This window comes from Ciconia boyciana, chromosome 20 (assembly GCF_034638445.1).
Source record: "Ciconia boyciana chromosome 20, ASM3463844v1, whole genome shotgun sequence".
NCBI classification, from domain to species: Eukaryota; Metazoa; Chordata; class Aves; order Ciconiiformes; family Ciconiidae; genus Ciconia; species Ciconia boyciana.
Window position 1 is genome coordinate 6,885,978 of NC_132953.1, and position 19,608 is coordinate 6,905,585.

At 43.3% G+C, this 19,608-nt stretch overlaps 1 protein-coding gene across 3 annotated transcripts in view; it reads left to right on the plus strand.

Annotated features, from left to right (window-relative positions):
* NCAM1 (neural cell adhesion molecule 1) overlaps nt 1-18,243 on the plus strand; it is a 157,244-nt gene extending 139,001 nt beyond the window's left edge. Inside the window, exons 16-19 of one of the 3 annotated variants that reach the window (XM_072884835.1) lie at nt 7,709-7,916; nt 8,337-8,453; nt 10,859-11,641; nt 14,466-18,243. In XM_072884835.1, the coding sequence (XP_072740936.1) occupies nt 7,709-7,916; nt 8,337-8,453; nt 10,859-11,641; nt 14,466-14,586 (1,229 nt within the window). In that variant the 3' untranslated portion in view covers nt 14,587-18,243. The remainder of the gene's footprint in view (nt 1-7,708; nt 7,917-8,336; nt 8,454-10,858; nt 11,642-14,465) is intronic. The other 2 variants (XM_072884836.1, XM_072884838.1) reach the window with 2 other exon arrangements.
* Nucleotides 18,244-19,608: the final 1,365 nt, after the last annotated feature.

Genomic DNA, 19,608 nt, shown 5'->3' on the forward strand with positions numbered 1-19,608 from the left:
GTGTGCAGTCAAGTATCTCATGACCCATAGTGGATCTGGGGTATAATACAGCCCATGAGCATACAAATTTGCAATGGATGCTTGTCTAACATTTTCTGGTTTTCCACTACTGTATTATCAACTTCATAGAGAGATCCCTTTTCTTGCCATTTTAACAGAAAAGATTAGCTTGGATCAAGTTACCTGACCAGCTAAATTATTATTATTACTGATCCTTAACAATATTCATGGCTAACTGTGCATGTGACATTACCAGACAGGATTAATCCATGGTGTAAATTGGTGCAATATAATGCATCTTTGTTATCAAGTTCTGTGTATTGCATTTCGTTGAACAAATTTCAGTTGACTTTTTTTCTTTTTTCTTGTTCTTACTTAAAAAAGGGGGGCGGGGGGCAAACAAAAAACAAACCACAAAAAAAAACAACCAACCAACAACAAAAAACCCTGTGGCCCTCATGAATTGTATTTGTGATAGGAAATCCATTTGGCTCTGATGCTCTTCTAAAAATGGGTGTGTCTCCCCCTCTAGGTCTCTCTCTCTCTGTGAGTGGGCCTGAGGTTGCCAAGGTTGAAATTGTTGACCTAGCTGTTGAACTGTCTGGACAGATGTCTCAAATACTATCAGTTGTCTGGAATGGGATTAATCTTTCTAACAAAATTCTAATAGGGACAAACAAAAACCCCTGCCATCTTGTCTAACTATGCATTTTATGCTCTGCACATAAGTCTCTGCTGTGTTTATTCAGACCTTGTTCATTATGATTTGTGAACTGCTTTTCTATCTAAATTATGAATGAAAACTTCGTGCAGGTGTTGCACACAAAAGCATGTGGATTTCTTTTAAAAAACCAAAAACCTCAGCTCCAGTGTTTTAGAGTATAGAAACTGTGTTAGATCTTTTGAGTTTACACCTTATTGTTATTGAACTACAAGAAGAGTAATCATAATACTAAAAAGTTGTGTGACCTTCCCCTATAGCTGAATTTATTAAGTTCATCTGTAGATCTGATATCAGCTTGTACAGCCGGTTTCCCCTTATCCATAGATGGAGGTTACTAGCTGAGGTTGAGATATATCTCACCCAACTCATAGGTTATTAAAATTATCTTGCCTAAACTATAACTTTACATAGTGGTGTGTGGAGAGAGAGCAGCACCTCTAGAGGCCGTTCTTCCTATTCAAGGAGAGGTGCCTTAAGGCAGTGGAGATGCATTATGCTCTGAGGGCCCTCCTCTCTGTGGTGACTAGGCAAGCCCAGACAAGTAGATGAGAGATCGTTTACATGGCTCAAGTTACTTGAAATGAATCCCATACACAACGGCAAACAGGAATCCAGACAACATGGAATGTATACAAAAAGAGCTTCTGTCTTTGTTTGTAAAAATAAGGAGCATAAATGATATTTTTACCACCAGTTTATGCGTGTAACATGTCAGATACTAGATATACATCGGATTGTTGAGGTCTGACAGTCAATGCTGGACAAGGTCCCAGGCCATATTCTTGATGTAAATGAAATAAAAAAAAGTTTGCAGAAAAGCCAGCTCTCTTTTCTGTGCTCAGAGATGAGACACAGATTCAGATGTGTAACCAGAAGAAGTTCAAACACTCAGATTTTCAGCACGCACGCACAACCTTGCAAGCACATGTTCTGTGGGAACAAGTCATACCTACAGGAAGGCTGGAACCTCAACCCTTAGCAAAGATGTTTCCATGTGTGTGTGATGAACTGCAGAGCCTTGTAGGATCTCACATGGCCCATGGGATTCCAGCAGCTGTACCCCCCGTTTGTTGTTAAGTCTCTACATATCTTCAAAGATGTTTGTCAAAGCATTACTTTGGCTGCCTTCATTTTACAGGAAGGTCTTGTTGAATAAGGTTCTGCTCCAGCAGGATCAGTTGCAATTGTTCACACCTCCTAGTTTCTGCTAGATAAAAAGAAGTTTTTGAAGCTCTCCTGAGTCTTGAAGCTGGTGGAGTGGAACAAGCAGCCAGTGGCACCAAGGTGTGTGCGTTGCCGTAGTGTAGAAGGGCGGCAGCTGTGGCAGAGGTCAGACTGCAGATCAGTTGTTCAGATTTACAGTCTGTTTTACTCCTGAAAAGAGGATCTTTGTGTGATTCACTCTTTGCTTACAGTTTTTTCTTTTTGTATGCTCATATTCCCCTTTTCATCCTTGGAAAGGGAGTCAGTCATAGGAAAATAACAAAGCTTGAAGACAGTAGCAGACCACTGAAGCCACACAGTGTTGGTGACAATCTAAAAGGAGTTCAGTAGTAGTTTTGGGAACTATCCATTGTCCTCTTGTCTTGGAAGGAATGCTCCACAGACTGCTGTGTATTTCTGCTACCTAGTGGCTAAGTTGAAAGCAAGCATAAATTGTCAAGCCTATATGTGTGGAAACAGAAGCTGTTGTCACTTGGAATAGAAGGTTGTTCACATGTTGCTTTTCTCCACTATAAATTGTGCAGAATGTCTGAGAGAATGAGGTCTGTAAAATGTGGCACCCCTTGTTTGAAGGATGCTTTTAAGTCTTTGCAAATTAAAGCTGTTAGCATCCACTGAGAACAAATAGCTTTTCTCCTGGCTTGTTTGTTGTTGTTTTTTTTTTTTTCCTTCTGATGCATGAAATGAATTTTTATTTGTTTTGTTTATTCTCTCTTCTGCCAAATATCGTAGGACCTTTGAAATGCCTGGAATCCTATCTGGTTCTCTCCGTCCCTTTTTTGTCTCTTTGTCTGCCTGTGCCTGAACATTCTCTGCACGCTCTAGCTGAGACCCCACTAGGAAGACACATCTGAGTGGTTCTGCTCTCTCTGACAGGGCAGATGTCTGTACAGAGTTGCAGAAAGTAAAATTGATGAGTCATTTTATTGTACACTGTAAAATAAGGGTGATTAGAAAGATCAGTCTTGCAGGAAGCTCATTTTCCATTGAAAAAATAATTTGGAATTAATAAATTCTTCACTTCTTTAGAATTAAGGACTCAAGAAATTCTTTAACACTTTGTGTTTCCTTATTTAACCTGTGGAAGTATTATTCCTATAACCAGAACTGGTAGAAGAGATTTGAAAGTTACTGAAAATTGCAGGGCTCTCTTACTAGCCTAGAAAAAAAACATTGCAGGCAATTACCTTGGCCTGGTTTCATTGTCTGAAACATAAAATCTGAGAATAGCGCAAAAACAAGGGCATTCCTCTGCAGATTTGCCCTTCTTCTCCCCATCTCCACACTCTTCTTCCTGGCAGCCTTTCCTATCGTAGCTGCTCATGCTCCCTGGGACAGAGGGGCAGAGCAGGAAAGCTAAAGCTTTGGAAGGGAGAGAGAAACAAGGAGGGGAGGCTTGCACCTATTCAGTAGTTCTCCTTTGGGTGTTTAGAGAGAAAAGAATTATTTTGTAGCTATCACAGCAGAAATTGGATCTTTGGGAACAGTAGTGCTTGGTGGTTTTTATAACCTTGTGCAATGGGTTCCAAAATTTCAGGGCCAGTCAGTCTACTGCCAGGTTACAGCAGTTCTTGTGGACTGCTGTCCTGCAGCACTTCATGTTGAAGTTTCATTGACAGCACAGTCACTCAGTGTAACTCGGGTGCTCTTTGCAGTTTTGTGGATCAGCTGCAGATCATCTTCTGTGGCTGCAAGACCCCAGCAGTCTGGGTTAGAACTGTATCTTCATGCTAATTAAACCAAATGGACTTCTGAGGAAACTCAGAATTATTTTGTAGTATTCCTCCTAGTGTAGCATTATAAATAGTTTATGCCCTCGCTTCCTACACATAAAAGATAGGACCCTGAGACAGAGTGGAAGGATAGCGGGGCATTTATTTGCTATGAAGTGTTGGTTATATTGGCTTCAAGCAAATCTCTGGCAGTTGTAGTGGCTGAAGCTTTACTGTTTCAGGGATATTTGGGCTTACAGAGAAAATCAGTGGCAGAACAGAGAACTGATGCTAGGTTTGAACATTTTTATCTGTTGCGTTAGTCATAAAACCATCTTTTCTCTGTTATATCTGATGTTTTCTAACCTTTCATGTGAGGAAAAGCCTTGCAGTTTATCTGATAATGTGTCTGTGGTTTGGACAAGTTTCCTACAAGCTGGGATACCTGCAACAGTTTTCAGATTTTTCTGTCTGTGACCATTTAGATTTTTGTTCATGTTACGTTTGTAAGTGTTTTCAGTGCCTCACAAGAAGCTGATGGAAGCTACTTAAAAGCAAAATTTAGACAGGCTGTAGATCAAATCATGGAGCCATCACTGGGCTTCTGAGGAGAAGTCTGGTACTTTCCATCGTACACATTGCAATTAGCAAGATCAGTCATTTTGTGAGGCCTGGTACTTGCTGGGGGTTTTTTTGCAGAGCAGAGCGTCAGCTGTCCCAATGGATCCTAGTGCTTGCCGAGGGCTATCAGAGAACTAATACTCTGCTTCCCAAGCACTAGTCACAGAAACGCACAGACCTGCACACACAAACATATAAGAACCCGCCATTGTCATTTTAAGTGAAATGACAAATGTTGCTTGGAACAGGAGCCATCTTTTTCTTCTGTTTTTGCTTTCTGTTACTCATCCTAAATAGACAGAGGTGAGTATTCAGACAGGTTTTTCTGCAATAGTGCTAAATAATCTGCATAAAATCCCCGTTTAGAAAGTAAAGCAGATTCCTATTCAACCAAATCTGGTGGAGGAAGATACGACATTCTGCTCTCATTTGGGGATTTCTGTTAAAATTTCATGTTATTCCTAGCCTAAGCTCATCCACCTTCTGTTTCCAGCTTTTGAATCTTCTTGTACCTTTGCTCAAATAAAGTGCCTTTATTGCATGTACTATTCTGCTGCACCTAGGGCTACAATGACCTAATTCATCCCTGCACATTTCTTTTTTGAAGTGACATTGACTGAGACATTTACTGTAATTTTATTTTTTTTAATTCTTCAACCACGATTGTGATATTTCCCTGAATCATCTTTTCCTCAGCGTCTTTTCTGAAGAGCTTTCCCACATTAGTCATACTGATGCCAAAGACAGAGGTATTCTTTCATTTCCAGCTTCTTGCATCCCTATTTATGCATGTGCCTTCGTATTGCCAGAAGTGACATGGTAACAGGCTGGCCCAGGATCCCGTGGGAATGCCTGAACCTTTTGATCTCTAATGGCACAGCGAACTGACTCCTGCACAGAGAATAAATTAGTTCCTTCCTTACTATTCATGTAAAGCAGCTTGCCCAAGTCCAATACCATGGGTAAATACTAAGGTGCTTGAAAACAGCCACTGCTGCAATGCCTGCTGAGGACCCAGAAGCTTTGGCTCTGCCCCAGAGGCAGAGGCTGCAATTGTCCTAATGGGTTTGGAGTTTTTGCAGTTCTTGTAGTTCAGATGGGTCATGTGCAGTGGTTCCCAGACAAGGTATAGGCAATGTATAAGGCTGTTGATGTGGTTTATGCCACAGATAATTCCTGACCTTAAGGGGCTTATAGTGACAGGTCTTGTAAAAGCTGGTGGGGGAGGAAGCAAAGAGTAGGACTCTCGCTTAAATGGAATTTTCCAGAAGATGTCTTCTAGCACATGGGAAAATTCCATCTGTCCCAGGATGAAATATTTTGTCTCACTCCAGTTCTGGTGACTGAGATGAGGTATATTTTGGAGGCACAACAAGGAACTATTATCCTGTAATCCTGTCTGTGATGCTTTCCTTAGTGCACCTTTACTAGCCTGCCAAGGAGCTCATTCCCAGAAAGATGATGTAGACGAGAAGTTTGACACATCTTTAGCTTTTTCTCCAAGAGCTGGTGTGAACAGGAACATGTTAATTATTGAATAATCCACGCAAGAATCCTGAATACATTAGAAGAGGGAAAATACATGACCTCCTCACTCCCTGCATGCATCAGAGGGTGATTAATTCATTTAATTATGCAGCTTACTGCAAGGTGCTGGCAGGGGCCTGGTCTCTGGCACAAATGTTCTGCTGAGCATTTAATGGACTTGTGATGTAAGTGTCAGAGTCAGGTGCCTCAGAGTGACTTCCAGATACGGTCAAATGCAGAAAGAAACTTTCCTGTTCGAGTCCAGATTCCTTAACACATATCAGGATCAAAAAATGAAACAACACTTATCTGCCTCATGCGAAGGATGTTCTGTCTCCTATTTTTAAGTAATAAAATGTGTGGCAGAGGGTATGGCTCTCTGTCTGCGAGCCCTGGAAATGATCTCTCCACGTGTCAAAGTCAACATAGGTCGGGTTGAGGGGAAAGAGGTACTTTGCTAGGCTTTTCTGCAAAGAAAAGACTCTAAGTGTTTGGGAGTCGTGACATCCAGCAGTAAAAAATGCAGTAGAAATTGATAGAATTGCATCTTAATTGAAAGAAAAAACCAAAATACTCCTACAGACAATGACAAACATGCTGCTCTTGTTCAGCTGTCTCATCAGTAAGCAGCTCTGTCAGATGCACAAGCATTTGCTGAGTGCATAGTCCCATAATGAAAGGCAGACTATGTGACGGTTGAGACTAGCAAGCTGGTTTTGAGTAGTTTGGTACATCTAAATAGGTGCTGAACTGTATGAGCCAGCAGCTAAATGCTCTGCCTGCAGATCATCAGCTTGGGAAGAATTATTCTGGATAAAACAAGGGGAACAAGAAGTAGTTTGTGTTCAGAGCATGAGAGTAAGAGGCTGGGAAGCTGCAGCTGGCAACATTCAAGGCTGTGCCTGTTGGTTTTGTGATGATCAAAGGCTTTGACAGGATTAACTGATGTGTTTATCCACTCCCTGTTTCTAAGAAAGTACTCAGCTTTTTACAAGCAGGTAGAAAGTTAAAGGCGCTTCCCCTGAAGTTAGTACTATATGGACAACCCCATGCATTTTCTAGGCCTCCATCACCACCTCTCACCTGCTGTCCTTTTGTCTACTGGAAAAAGCAAGGTATTTTTTTTCTGTTCTATAGCTGGGGAAACATGGTGGAGATTGGGTGTGGTAGAGCAGGCAGCTGCTGTGACCAGGGCAATGTCAACAGAGTGACAGTCTGATTGTCTTTACCATCTGCTTTCTCATAAGGCTACTTGGATTGTTGTCTGTACCTAAGCCAAAACACTCCTAGAGCATTCACTGATGAGCTCAGCTATCTCTGGATAAGACATGAAAAGCTTACCACTTTCCAGTTCTGGATGGCTGGGTCTTACCTGAGCAACAGGAAGGGTTTTAATTCGTCCTTTTGTTTTCAACACATAAGGGGCTAATCAACGCTGAGGCCCCCAGTATTCTGTGTCTCACCAGGGCAAGTCATGCTACAGAGTCTAGGCTTCACTTACGCTTGTCCTTGTGCCAGGCTGGCAGTGCCAAAGTCACTCTGGACCCTAGACAGAGCCTACATCTTGAGGAAGTGGTAGAGGGGAACAGGAGTCCTTCAGAGTTCCAGCTGGGTATATGCTACAGTAGAAGAGGTTTCTGTAGTCTGCTTTCCAGGCCTTAGCCCAACAGAGTTGGGAAAAGCCCTATTAGGTCTAAGTGAATCTGTCTTTTACGGTAGATTGTCCTGCATGTCTTTAGGGATAAAGTACTGGTTATGACAAGGCTGCTAGAGAGAGAGAGCGTACTTTCTGTAAGTTTCCATGCTTGCAACCTAAGCATAGCCAAATTTGAGCCATAACTAGCCCCAACTCACCTTTTAACTACAATGCCTTCTTTTCTTCTCTTTTTGGTCTCTAAAGCCAGCACTAGCCCTACATCAGGCCTTGGGACTGCTGCCATCGTAGGCATTCTCATTGTTATCTTTGTGCTGCTCCTGGTGGCTGTGGATGTCACCTGCTACTTCCTGAACAAGTGTGGCCTGCTGATGTGCATTGCTGTCAACTTATGCGGCAAATCTGGCCCAGGAGCCAAGGGCAAAGACATGGAGGAGGGCAAAGCTGCCTTCTCGTGAGTACTGTCATCACTTATATTGTTCCTTCTGTTGATCAGTGTGTCCCCTCAGCAACTCCAGAAAAGAAACTGTTCTAGGGAGTTATGGGTTCCTCATCTCTGATGGGAGGGTACTGAGAAGATCTGGGGCCACGCTGGTTCTGCTTTATATTTCCAGGAAGGGATCTCTTCAGCTGTTCCTCTGTTTTTGTCCTATTCCTGTTTAGTAGCCATCAAATGGCTGGCCCAAAGGCTGGACATCACAGTGCTCTTCTGTGCTGTAGGTAACAACTGGAAAGGGGAATGACAAAAAGAAGTAATCTGCTGTTCAGGCCAGTCCGTTTCTGTCATTCACTATCGACATTTGCAGCATGTCTTTGCAGGACGACACCTAGTGTGAATGGGAACTAATCTCCATATGCAACTCCCTTGTTACAGGAAAGATGAGTCCAAGGAGCCTATTGTGGAGGTGCGGACTGAAGAGGAGCGGACCCCCAACCATGATGGGGGAAAACACACAGAGCCCAATGAGACCACCCCGCTGACGGAGCCAGAGTATGTTGGCATTAGTCAATCTTAGCACAGGGTCAATACATTGCCCTCAGTTGCCTTAATCCCTGACCTCTCATGCCCATGACTTAGGGCAGGAAGAGAGGAAGAAGAGTAAAATCTCCACACTCCATTTGTGATATACCAGTGAGGAAATGCCTCCTCTCTTCCCCAAGATTCAGTAACTCCTATTTCCAGCACTGGAAGGGGAGTAAAGCAATGTTTTTTGAAAGGCCTGTCTCTGCCAGTCCTGTCCAGTGTGTAGATCAGGCACCTGTCCAGGTTCACTGCAAAGGATCCAGAGCAAAAGCAGCCCCCAGCTAGCACTGACTCCTGCTTGAGCTTTGCCCTAGCAATGCTGGATGAGTGCTTGAACGACGCATGGTGAAAGCAGTCCTCTCTACTGATAGCAGCAGAGTAGCTCTGCTCTGGATGTTGGGTGAGGCCTGGCAAGTCTGATTATTCTGTGAGAGGGTTGAGCATTACCTATGAGCTTTGTTTATGTTGGAGAACTTGTTTGGGGCCTAAGTCTGTGAATCCATGTTAGCTGGGACTGACAAGGTTTAAGTATTGCCCACTGTCTACATTAAGCTCTTTCCTAAACTGCTGCAGTTCTAGTGTCCTCTGAGTACTTCTCCATAGTTTCTGGAGTAGTAATGGGAGGAATTCACTTTAGGAAGCTGCTGAAATTCTTGTTAATATTTAGGTCAGGTTTCGAATTGATGACATGTCATGGTTTAGCTTCAGTTGGCAACTAAGCACCACACAGCTGCTCTCTTACCCTCCCCCCCTGGTGGAATAGGGGAGAGAATCAGAAAGGCAAAAGTAAGAAAACTTGTGGGTTGAGATAAGAACAGTTTAACAATTGGGGGGAAAAAAAAAAGTAAATTGTAACAAAAAGGAAAACAATGAGAGAGAGAGAGAGGGGAACAAAACGCAGGGAAAAAAACAAGTGATGCAACTGCTCACCACCTGCTGGCTGACACCCAGCCAGTCCCTGAGCAGCGATTGCTGCCCCCCGGCCAACTCCCCCCAGTTTCTATACTGAGCATGATGTCATATGGCATGGAATAGCCCTTTGGCCAGTTTGGATCAACTCTCTTGGCTGTGCCCCTCCCAGCTTCTTGTGCACCTGGCAGAGCATGGGGAGCTGAAAAGGCCTTGACCAGTGTAAACATTACTTAGCAACAACTAAAACATCAGTGTGTTATCAGCATTATTCTCATACTAAATCCAAAACACAGCACTATGCCAGCTACTAGGAAGAAAAGTAACTCTATCCCAGACAAAACCAGGATAAGACACAAGTTGGATTCCTTTCCTTCAGCAGTCATCACAATGGTGAGGTGGTCAGGCTCTTCCACCTGCATACTGCTCACCTCCTCTGATTACGTTACCAGTGGGGCCCACTGGTAAAATGGCTCTGCTGGAAGTCTGTGTGAAGTGAGAGGAGAAAGGAAGCTATGTCCACAAGCAGCACTGAGGAATAGCTGGAATTTGCGTTGTCCTGATTTTCTTGGCTCGTCTTACCAGAGTTTTACCTCAATTATCCTCCTCTGTGAAGGTTTTCTCTCTGTTAATAAGCCTGAGATGGTGTTCTCAGACACATTGGCTTCTTATGGAATAAATCATTTGTTTTTCCAGCCTCGCATCCATGTACTTGTTAAGGCAACCAGTGCTACATCATGGCTGCTAAAGCGTAGTTACACTGTCAGACATTGTCCTAAAGCAAACCTTATTCCAGCTAACACAACAGGCTGGAATCTGGTCAAAAGGGCAGAAAACATAATCTCGAAGCTGCATGTGCGTATGTGTATGTACATATACATATATATGCATTATATGTGTGTGTGAGAAAAATAATTATATTCTGTGTGGTTTGATGGAGGCCTTAGACTTGCACGCAAAAGGACAGGGCCAAGATGAGGGACTGGATTCAGGGGCCCTACACTGGGACCTTGTTGCGTGGTGACAGATGGCACAGGGCTGCAGGCTCAGGGAATTGGTAGAAAGCTTCCTTATGAGGTTAGGTGGAAGAGGCTGAGAAGAAAGTTAGGCTAAAAGAGAAGAGTCTCTGCAAGTTGACAGGGTTATGTTTGGCTAAGACTTGAACCAAAATCTACGTGAGCAAGCCATTCCTGAAGGACGTGTCCTCTTTGCTTGTTTTCTCTTCCTAGTTATTCTTCAGTCATCCCAGCCAGCCCTTGCTACCCTTTGCACATTTGACTTATGAAAGGTTTCTGCTTCTCTGCGTACCTCTCCATGTTGTGTGTGTATGTTGTAACTATATGCCATGCTGCTCCTGCGCCACCTACCTGCCTTCTCACTCTTACACTCTGCTCCCCTTTCCCCTGCTGTCATTTACGGGCTTCATTGTCTCTATTTCTCTTCTACTCCTGTCCTCTTCACAGGCACCCCGCCGATACCGCAGCTACTGTTGAGGATATGCTGCCTTCTGTAACGACGGGCACCACTAATTCTGACACTGTCACTGAAACCTTTGCCACTGCTCAGAACAGCCCCACCAGTGAGACCACTACGCTGACCTCCAGTATTGCCCTGCCAGCCGTGGCCATTCCTGACTCAAACTCCATGTCTCCTGGCCAGGCTACTCCAGCCAAAGGGGCAGCCACCTCAGTCTCTTCACCACCACCCTCCTCCACCCCCAAAGTGGCCCCCCTTGTTGATCTCAGCGACACCCCAAGCTCTACTCCAGCTACTAATAATTTGTCTTCAGGTGTCCTGTCCAACCAAGGTGCAGTGCTCAGCCCCAGTGCTGTTGCTAATGTGGCCGAGACCTCCAAAGTGGCAGCTGGTAACAAGCCAGCTGCCCCAAGCCCTGCAAACCTCACTAGCCCTCCAGCTCCATCAGAGCCCAAGCAGGAGGTCTCAAGCACCAAGAGCCCTGAAAAGGAAGCTGTGCAGCCCAGTACAGTGAAGAGCCCAACAGAGACAACCAAGAACCTAAGCAATCTGAAGAGCGAGGCTGCTTCAGGCAGCACCACAAACCCCTCACAGAATGAGGACTTTAAAATGGACGAAGGGACCTTCAAGACACCAGACATTGATCTTGCAAAGGATGTTTTTGCAGCTCTTGGCACTACTACTCCTGCCAGTGTGACTAGCGGGCAAGCTCGTGAGCTTGCTTCTTCCGCTGCAGACAGCTCTGTACCTGCTGCACCTGCAAAGACCGAGTATGGCTGCCTTTAATCTTCTGTGGTTGTATGCTGTGTCTCTTGTGCACTGGTGCTTGTGCTGTGTTATTGTTGGGTGTTCTCTTAACTAATGTCATTGTTTCCTTAGCAAACTAACTCACCTGTGAACGAACTAAACAGGGCTTGGCTTTAAAGGTCCAGGAGGAAAGCAAGAATAGGCTGTGCCAGGGAAGCAGAGAAAAGACAAACCCAGGAATTTATCATCAATGTGTTATTCTTTAGACTTTTATGCAGTTTTGTCTATTGTAGGTTATTCTGTTATGAAAGAGATCAGAAACGGTTCAGTTTGATAAAGCAAGCACTGTCCTCAGAGGCACTGAGTTCCTGCAGTTCAGTGAGGACAGCCACCCCGATTCAATTTCCTAAAAGATCAGTGGAGCCCTTCAGAACTTCTTTCAGTGTAAGGCAGTGCAGAAACTAGTGCCATGTGAAACTGTAAAAGTGTGATACCTCTGGATTTGTCCCTAAACTAGCAAAAGGATAAGGCAATGTGATCCTGTCTGAGAGAGGGTTGAGCAGTCGCAGCACAGTTGGGTCAGGATAACTTGGCAGTGTGTTGTCCTGGTATATCAGAGATGAGTCTCCATCCACTGTACCGGGTCTCCCCCTTACCCAGCAGATTTATTCAGAGAGTATCAGCGTGCTTCTAGGCAGGACAACCCTAGGAGTCCTTTGGAGCCTTATGCCATCTGGACAGGATCCACTTTCCTCAGCTGAGACAATTCTGCACCTTGTGTTTGGCAGGGGACACTGTAACTGGAGACTGAAAACAGCATGGAGTCCTCACCTGGGTAACTGGGGGGAGGGTCCCCAGCTGTTGTGCACATGTTGGACAAGAACACTCTTACTGTGTCGGTTTGCATGGCAGTTGCTGACAGAGCTGTGAGCACAGAAGCCTGGAAAATGCTGACTGAAAATGTATAAGCCACCCTTGAGGGGACAAGTACCTAGGGTCCCTGTTCCTTCTGGCTTCCTATTTGGACACCGTGTGTTGATAGAGGCAGGATGAAATAGAAGGAGTATCTTGTCTTTCCTGCCTGAGCAGGGTCTGTGCTTTATCATGAGAGAGTCCTGAAAAGGCAGCTCAGATTCGTTGTGGGAGCAGCTCTCAAAACCAAAAGACTGAGTTCACACTGCGTCTTTAGCTTTTGCAAAGGAGAGTGTATTGAGGACACTGGGCTCTGCACTGTCAGCTAGATTGCTGCCAAGAACCTAACTAGCTGTTCTAGAGCTAGGTTTACAGTTCACTCAGATAAATCTAGGCTATGCTATAGCAACCACACTGGAGACACAAAGTCACAGCTTTGGTTAGAACTTTTTCCATCCTCACCTCTCCAGGAAAATTTCCTCATTCTGGAAGCTTTGTATTTAATCCAAAATAAAGCATTGGCCTTGATCGTTGGCTTTGACACTGTGACTGCAATGTGTATTAGCATTCATGGAAGACCAGTCAGTCGGATACTGTAGAACCAAGAACCAGGCTCTTTTCCAGATCTGAGTGAAAACCCGTGCTGTTTTACTGTGTTATTCAGGTGCCTTTACATCTTATGGCTCTGGTCTCCCTACCTGCCTGCTGTGCTCCCATCTTCCCCTAAGTCAGGAGACACTCCTGCCGTGTGACTGTTCCACAGCACTGCCTTGTGCCCCAGACAGCTATGGAGCATCTGGCCCTTCCTGGAAAGCCTGGTTGACACAGCAGATGCACTAGGGTTGGCGGGACCTGGGCAGCCTTGATGGGTGCAGCTGAGCTGCTCCCAAGCAGAGAAATCCACGTTCACTACAGTTCACTGCACCCAAAGCCACTGCCCCATCATGCTGGGTGCTACAGAGAGACAAACAGAATAGAGAATTGTGATCTGGTACTGAGCTGAAAGGAGGTAGGAAATGGTTGGCCCATAGTAAGGAAACATTTCAAATTAATTAATGCAACTTGGTCTGTGTCATGTAAATGAATTCTTGGTATGGTGGAATGCAGAGCTATGTTCTTTCTGCTGATCCAGCCACCTTCTTCTACCTGTGCTGCTCATCTGCTTCCCTTGGGGCAAATCAGTATTGCAACCATAGGCTTAGATTCATCTCACCTGCTTGTCAGGATGAATTAAGATTGCAGTCATCTCAGACTAACTTTGTGGCTAATGGGCTGGAACAGGCACTTCTTCAGGGAGGCTACCAGATATGCCTTATGTAGCACTTTTCATGACTATGAAGAGGGAGTTGGACAAACAGGCTTCTCTGATTCTTCAGTAAAGTGCCAAAAGACAGGCTGGTGAACCTGGGCTTTAGACTGTGAAGATGTTGACCTCCCTTACACTTGTGAAAATGTGTTTGGCAAAATTCACTGCTTCTGTGTTTCCCTTCCTGCAACATACTGGGAAATTCTGGGACTGGCTTCCTGTAGGGAAAAAGATTTTCTGCTAAACGGCAGCCTGTTTTAATAGGACATTTGGGTGACATAAATGACTGATGGTAAAATCAAATTCCTTTGCAACTGTGTGAGTTTTCCCTTTTTCTCCTTTTTTCACACCAACAACACACCTTGCACCTCTGCTGATCTCATCCTACTAGTATGTTAAATCAGGGCATAAGAAAAATCAAAAAAGATTTTACTAGAGCTAAATGAAGCTGGGGCGGGGGGTGAGTTTGGTTTTACTTATTTCTGCATCTGGAAATGTTCATTTTGCTCTAGCAAGGCGGTATATTTGGTTGTTTCCAGAAACATATTTTTTCCTTATTGCTAATTCAGCAATAGACAGTCTGTATTTCTCTGTCTCTAAACTGTGCCATTTTGGTGATTCTTCTTCAGGAAAATCCCAGTAGAAGACAAATCTGAAGTGCAAGCAACGGGAACTAAGACACCTCCAGCAGAAGTCAAGACGGTCCCCAATGAAGCCACACAAACAAATGAAAATGAGAGCAAAGCATGATCAGCGACAGATGAAAACAAATGACAGAACAACTTCACCCAAGCATTTAATACACAAAACACAACACACATCTCATTCCTCTAGTGTCTGTTGCCTTTTTTAAAAAAAAAACAAACAAAACAGAAAATGCATAAATGGGGGGAGGGGGGGAATCTCTCTTTTTTCTTTTCTTCTTTTTTCTTTTTTTTTTTTAAAGATTTCTAGAAAGGTTCTATTTGTTGTGCACTTGCTTTTAAAAAGTAATACATTTTAAAAACAGGGTTAAACCCGTAATAAAATCAGGGCTTAGCTGACCCTGTGTATATTCAAATAAGCAAAATTGCAAATACCATTTGCAACGTGGTTGGGAAGTTCAAAATCAACTAGTCCTAGACCAAAAAAAAAAAAAAAGACAAAAAAAAAAAAAAAAAAAGACCCTGTTCTTTCCTTCGTTAGTATAGCAGATATAACCACTGTACTACTTGGTACAGCTGGTACTTAATGAACAAAGTCCACAATTTATTTTTATACTTTTCAGTCGAGTTTGAAATATGTAAAGCCTCATAAATAAGTTATAATTTCTGTTCACCTTGTATTTGTTCAGTATGCAAAGTGTCTTGAGCTCTTTGTGACTGAATTCTGTTCTCCACGTTAGACATTTATTTGGGTTTTATTATTACCTTTTTTTAGGAAGAATGCCAAAATTGCAGCGTCGGGGATATATTTCAATTTGCAGTATTCAGACTCTACATTTCTTTAAATTTTGTGTTAATTTTTGCCAACTTTTGTTCTTTCCAGTGTTTACAATTGACAATTTTTTTAAAAATTTTTGTTGTGTTTAAATGTACGTGTAAAATAGCTGCCTTTTTTTTTTTTTAAGTAAATACAGTCTATAGATACTAGCTTAGCAGCATGCTTGCTTTGCAAAGGGAGACATTTTAAAACATGGATGTTTACAGTAGTTGTTTCCCCTTTATCTTTTCTTAATTGTTGTTGTTGTTGTTGTTATTATTATTATTATTATTATTATTATTATTTCTTACTGGAGTAAGAAGAAAAGTAATGCTGGGTTTTGGTTTGGGTTTTTTTGGGTGGGCGGGGTGTATTCAAACCACTTGTCACCAATCAAGGTCTTTATCCAGCAATCCACATAAACGCACGCTTAACTTGGAATGAGAGAGTTGCTGGTGAGAGTCCTTCTATACTTAAATTTAGTAAGAGTTTAAGTCCCTTGCTGGACCTGGGCCTGACTGCATAAGAGAAATAGTATCTCTGCTTTTTTAGGACATTCTCCCCTTTCCTTCATGGAACCCTCCTGGAGCTTTGAGAAGCAGAAGGGAGATTGTACAGTTAGGGCTGGTCTAGTCTCATCTCAGATGTTTGACTATATCAATTCCTCCTTAGTATGTTGGTAAATACCATTTCCTTTGACCCTAGAAATCTGATTTAAAAGCAAAGATTTTTTGCACAAGGGTGCTCGGCAGTGTGCAAGACCCCTCCTGCAAAGCTGGCTCCATCAGCAGTTGGACTAGATGATTGTTGTAGGTCCCTTCCAACTGAACTATTCTGTTCTGTCACATCATGTGTATTGAGTCATCCGCGTATGCTCTGCAGAATTAAAACCATGAAATCAAGAGCAAGTGCTTGGAAGTCAATGCCAAGACTCCCATTGATTTCATTTGCCTTGGCATTGTGTCTTTAACAGTTGGAAAAGGGGGCTGATGTAGTACATGTATTGTCATTATGGAGGGGGGAGGTTATCATTGGGAGTCACGGAGTAACACTGAGATTTCAGAGTGAAAAGAAAGGAGGCTTGAGCAGAAGGAAGGCAGAGGTATATAGGGGAAGACCAGCCCATTGTATAGAGATGTTCCTTCTGTTGGGGTTTTGGGTTGTTTTTATCTTTTTTTTTTTCTTTTGTTTTCTTTTTTATTCTACTTTAGATCTGCAAGCTTGTGCACTGTGGGTGCGTGACTATTTTAGTGTGAAACGTGTTTTTTGTCATAGTATTGAAATAATAAAAGCTTCAACATAGTTTGGATGTGGAAGGTGTAGCGATAGTTCAGATTTAAAAAAAAATATTCAGGAAACAAAAAAGAGAACAGCTCTTACAAGGAACAGAAGCCTTTAAATTAAAAGTCAAACCGAGCTGACTATGGCATCCATTCCGTTGTGCTAAGGTGATGAACAGAAGGATGATGGGGGGTGGGTAGACTGCAGTTTGGCTCAGGTAAATTGAGCCACTTTTATTGGTGTATTCTTCTAAGTATGCAGTCTTTTACAGTAACATCACATAATTTCAAACTGTGAAAAATAATGGTCTTGTCATTTGCTAAGTGTGGGGTTTTTTGCATTTTTTCCTTAGCTCCTGGGATGCAAATGGAGGATGACTGGATATGCAGGCATAGACACTCATGCAATACCCATCCTGAGCAGGATATCAGGGCAGGATGGGCCCTCACTTGAAAGCCTTGTGTCAAATTTGGCCTTTGCATGGCCCATCACAGCAGTGTGAGCGTAACTATGGGGAAGTTTGGCCCACGGTCCCTAGGATTTTTTTTCTAAGGAATCAATCCATAAAATGCAGCACAAAAAGCTACCATGGTCTGTCTATGGTTGGGGAGAGTCCTTGGGGTAGCAGAGGACTAGTGGGCAGGCAGTGTGTACCTCCATTTCTGTGGATGACCACAACAATTTGTTCCTCATTTCTGCAAAGCTTTTGACTGCTTTTGTCATCTGTAGGTTATACCTCCAAAGTTATAACCCACTGGGAGCTGAGCAGCTGATAGGAAACAAATGCTGTACAATGCTCATGACCAGAAACCTGTCCAGTGACACTGGTCAGCACCTGTTGGGTGAGAATTGTGGTAACTATCACCTGGATTGGCATTTCTGTCATAAAAGGTAACCACCTCAAAGCATGGTCCAACACCCAGCTGCGTCATTAGAAAGTACCCTGCTGACTGCAGTGGGTTTGTGTCGAGATCGATGGAGTGAGCACCATTCCAAGGCAGAAGTGAACCCTGTGACTGCCTGAACACTGGGAGTGTCCATCCAACTCCTTTTTAGTGCTCTCATGATGCCTCCCAATACTTGTAGCTTAATTCTGGAGAGTGATTTTATACTCGCCCTCAATGGAGAATAATTTGTTTTAATTCAGAAGTACCCCATTTCCAAGATAGCTTATGCTTCATTGCTTTTATTTAAATCTTTGAAGAGGGACCAACCTGATGCCATTTACGCTGTATATGTTTATATATGTATACATGCCATACATATATATCCATATGGCAATGCAGACTGATCAGCTTCTAGTTGTGGAGTGATTACATTTCATGCTGTACCATACGTAAAGATGGTAAGATAATAGTGCATCCAGTTGTTCAGCTTTTAGAGTGGAGTTTTATTTTCACACTTTTCTATGGAGCCTTCAAACCCCAGATTTTCACAGTAGGCTGTTTTGATAGTTGTTCTCAGACCCTCCATTGACATCCTTACCCAGCATTCCCTACTTTTGGGGGCCTTCTATCTTGTTAAAAAAACAAAAAAACAAAAAATCTTTTTACCAAGTGAAACATCAATTCCACCCTTATTCCCATTCTCACTGGTGTAAATACTGATACTAACTGAGGATTTTGACTTTGCATTCTGTCAGAATACTGTGTTCAAATAAAAATTACAAAAAAAGCTCGTGCGTACAGTCTGCCCTTCTTTAGATTCTCTGCTAGGTCCTGTGTACAGACATGGATTCCCAGGGCTGTATTTGCATGCGAGCTTAACGTGGAGTGAGCAGTCGCATTGTGGCATGCCCACAGCATGAGTTAAGCATCTGCCTGAGGCTTGGGGCTGTAGACAAGCAGGAAATGCAACTGTGCACAGTGATGCTAGTGAAGCAGTCATGCTGCATGGTTCCAGCTGGTACATCTCTGAACAGTGGCAGCAGGCTACCGTAGTGCCTTTCCAAACTTCGGATGTGCAGAAAGAACACCTGCCAGCACGTGCTTCCCCTGACGGGCTCTTCCAAAGTGCTGAGTGTCACAAAGAGGAGTATTTTTACAGTTTGTTTCTCTGTCGCGCTGTAGATAATTTCCTTGAGATAACTAACACACAAATGCAGTTTCATGTCCACTGTGAATCAGGGACAGCTGGATTTCCCATGAAAAGGCGCTCCTCTGTTCACTGGCTATGAAAGGCGGGGGGGACATGTGCATGTGAGTGTTGGCTTTAAAAGGTGTCCTTAACCCATCCTAAATTGGGTGCCTGAATTTGATTAATGCGGGATGAATCTAAGTAAATTTAATTCTGTCCTAAGCATCGATCTCGCAGGACATGGAAGGAGAAATGAGAGCTCTGATATGTATCAATACTTGGGTGCCAGAACTGTTCGCAGAAAAAGAAGAAAGTAAATGTATTGACCTAAAGTACTTGTTATCCCAAGAGAATACCCTTCTCCTTTCTGCTTCCTCGCCAGCTCTCCTCTATTCTTGACTGCTGTTTACACTGTGGTTTACAGTAAGACAGTATTTCAGCAAAGCTGCTGTGATTGGGCCCATATGTCTTCGGTACTAGTGCGTTAGAAAAGGCTGTCCCAGGAAAAGGGACAGGAAAAATGCACAGGAAACAAGCCATCTTGGTGGGTTCTTTCATCAGGTGTCTGTCACTGCAGAATTTGTTTTGAATTCATGTTCCAGATTCATGCTTGCAGCTCCTTTATAGCTGTCATTTTTCTTTCATCAGAATTCCTGACTTCCCTCTCCTGACTCTTTTACACAGTTTGTGGAGTTTTCCCAGCCTGCTTTGTTCTTGAAAAGAGTTCCTCCTTATTCCAGTTGGTGGCATATAGAGGACAAAATGGTTCTGTATTCAGATACTGATTTCTGCTTTGTTATACTGCATGTTTGCAATACCACATTTTTTATGAGAACCCACCTTGAGCAATGGAGAGCAGGTGGATGTGGCACAATGCCAGTCCTTGACTAATATGCACATGTGCAATTGTATTGTACAGCTTCTGCAGGAAAGTTGGAAAGTCAAGAGATACTC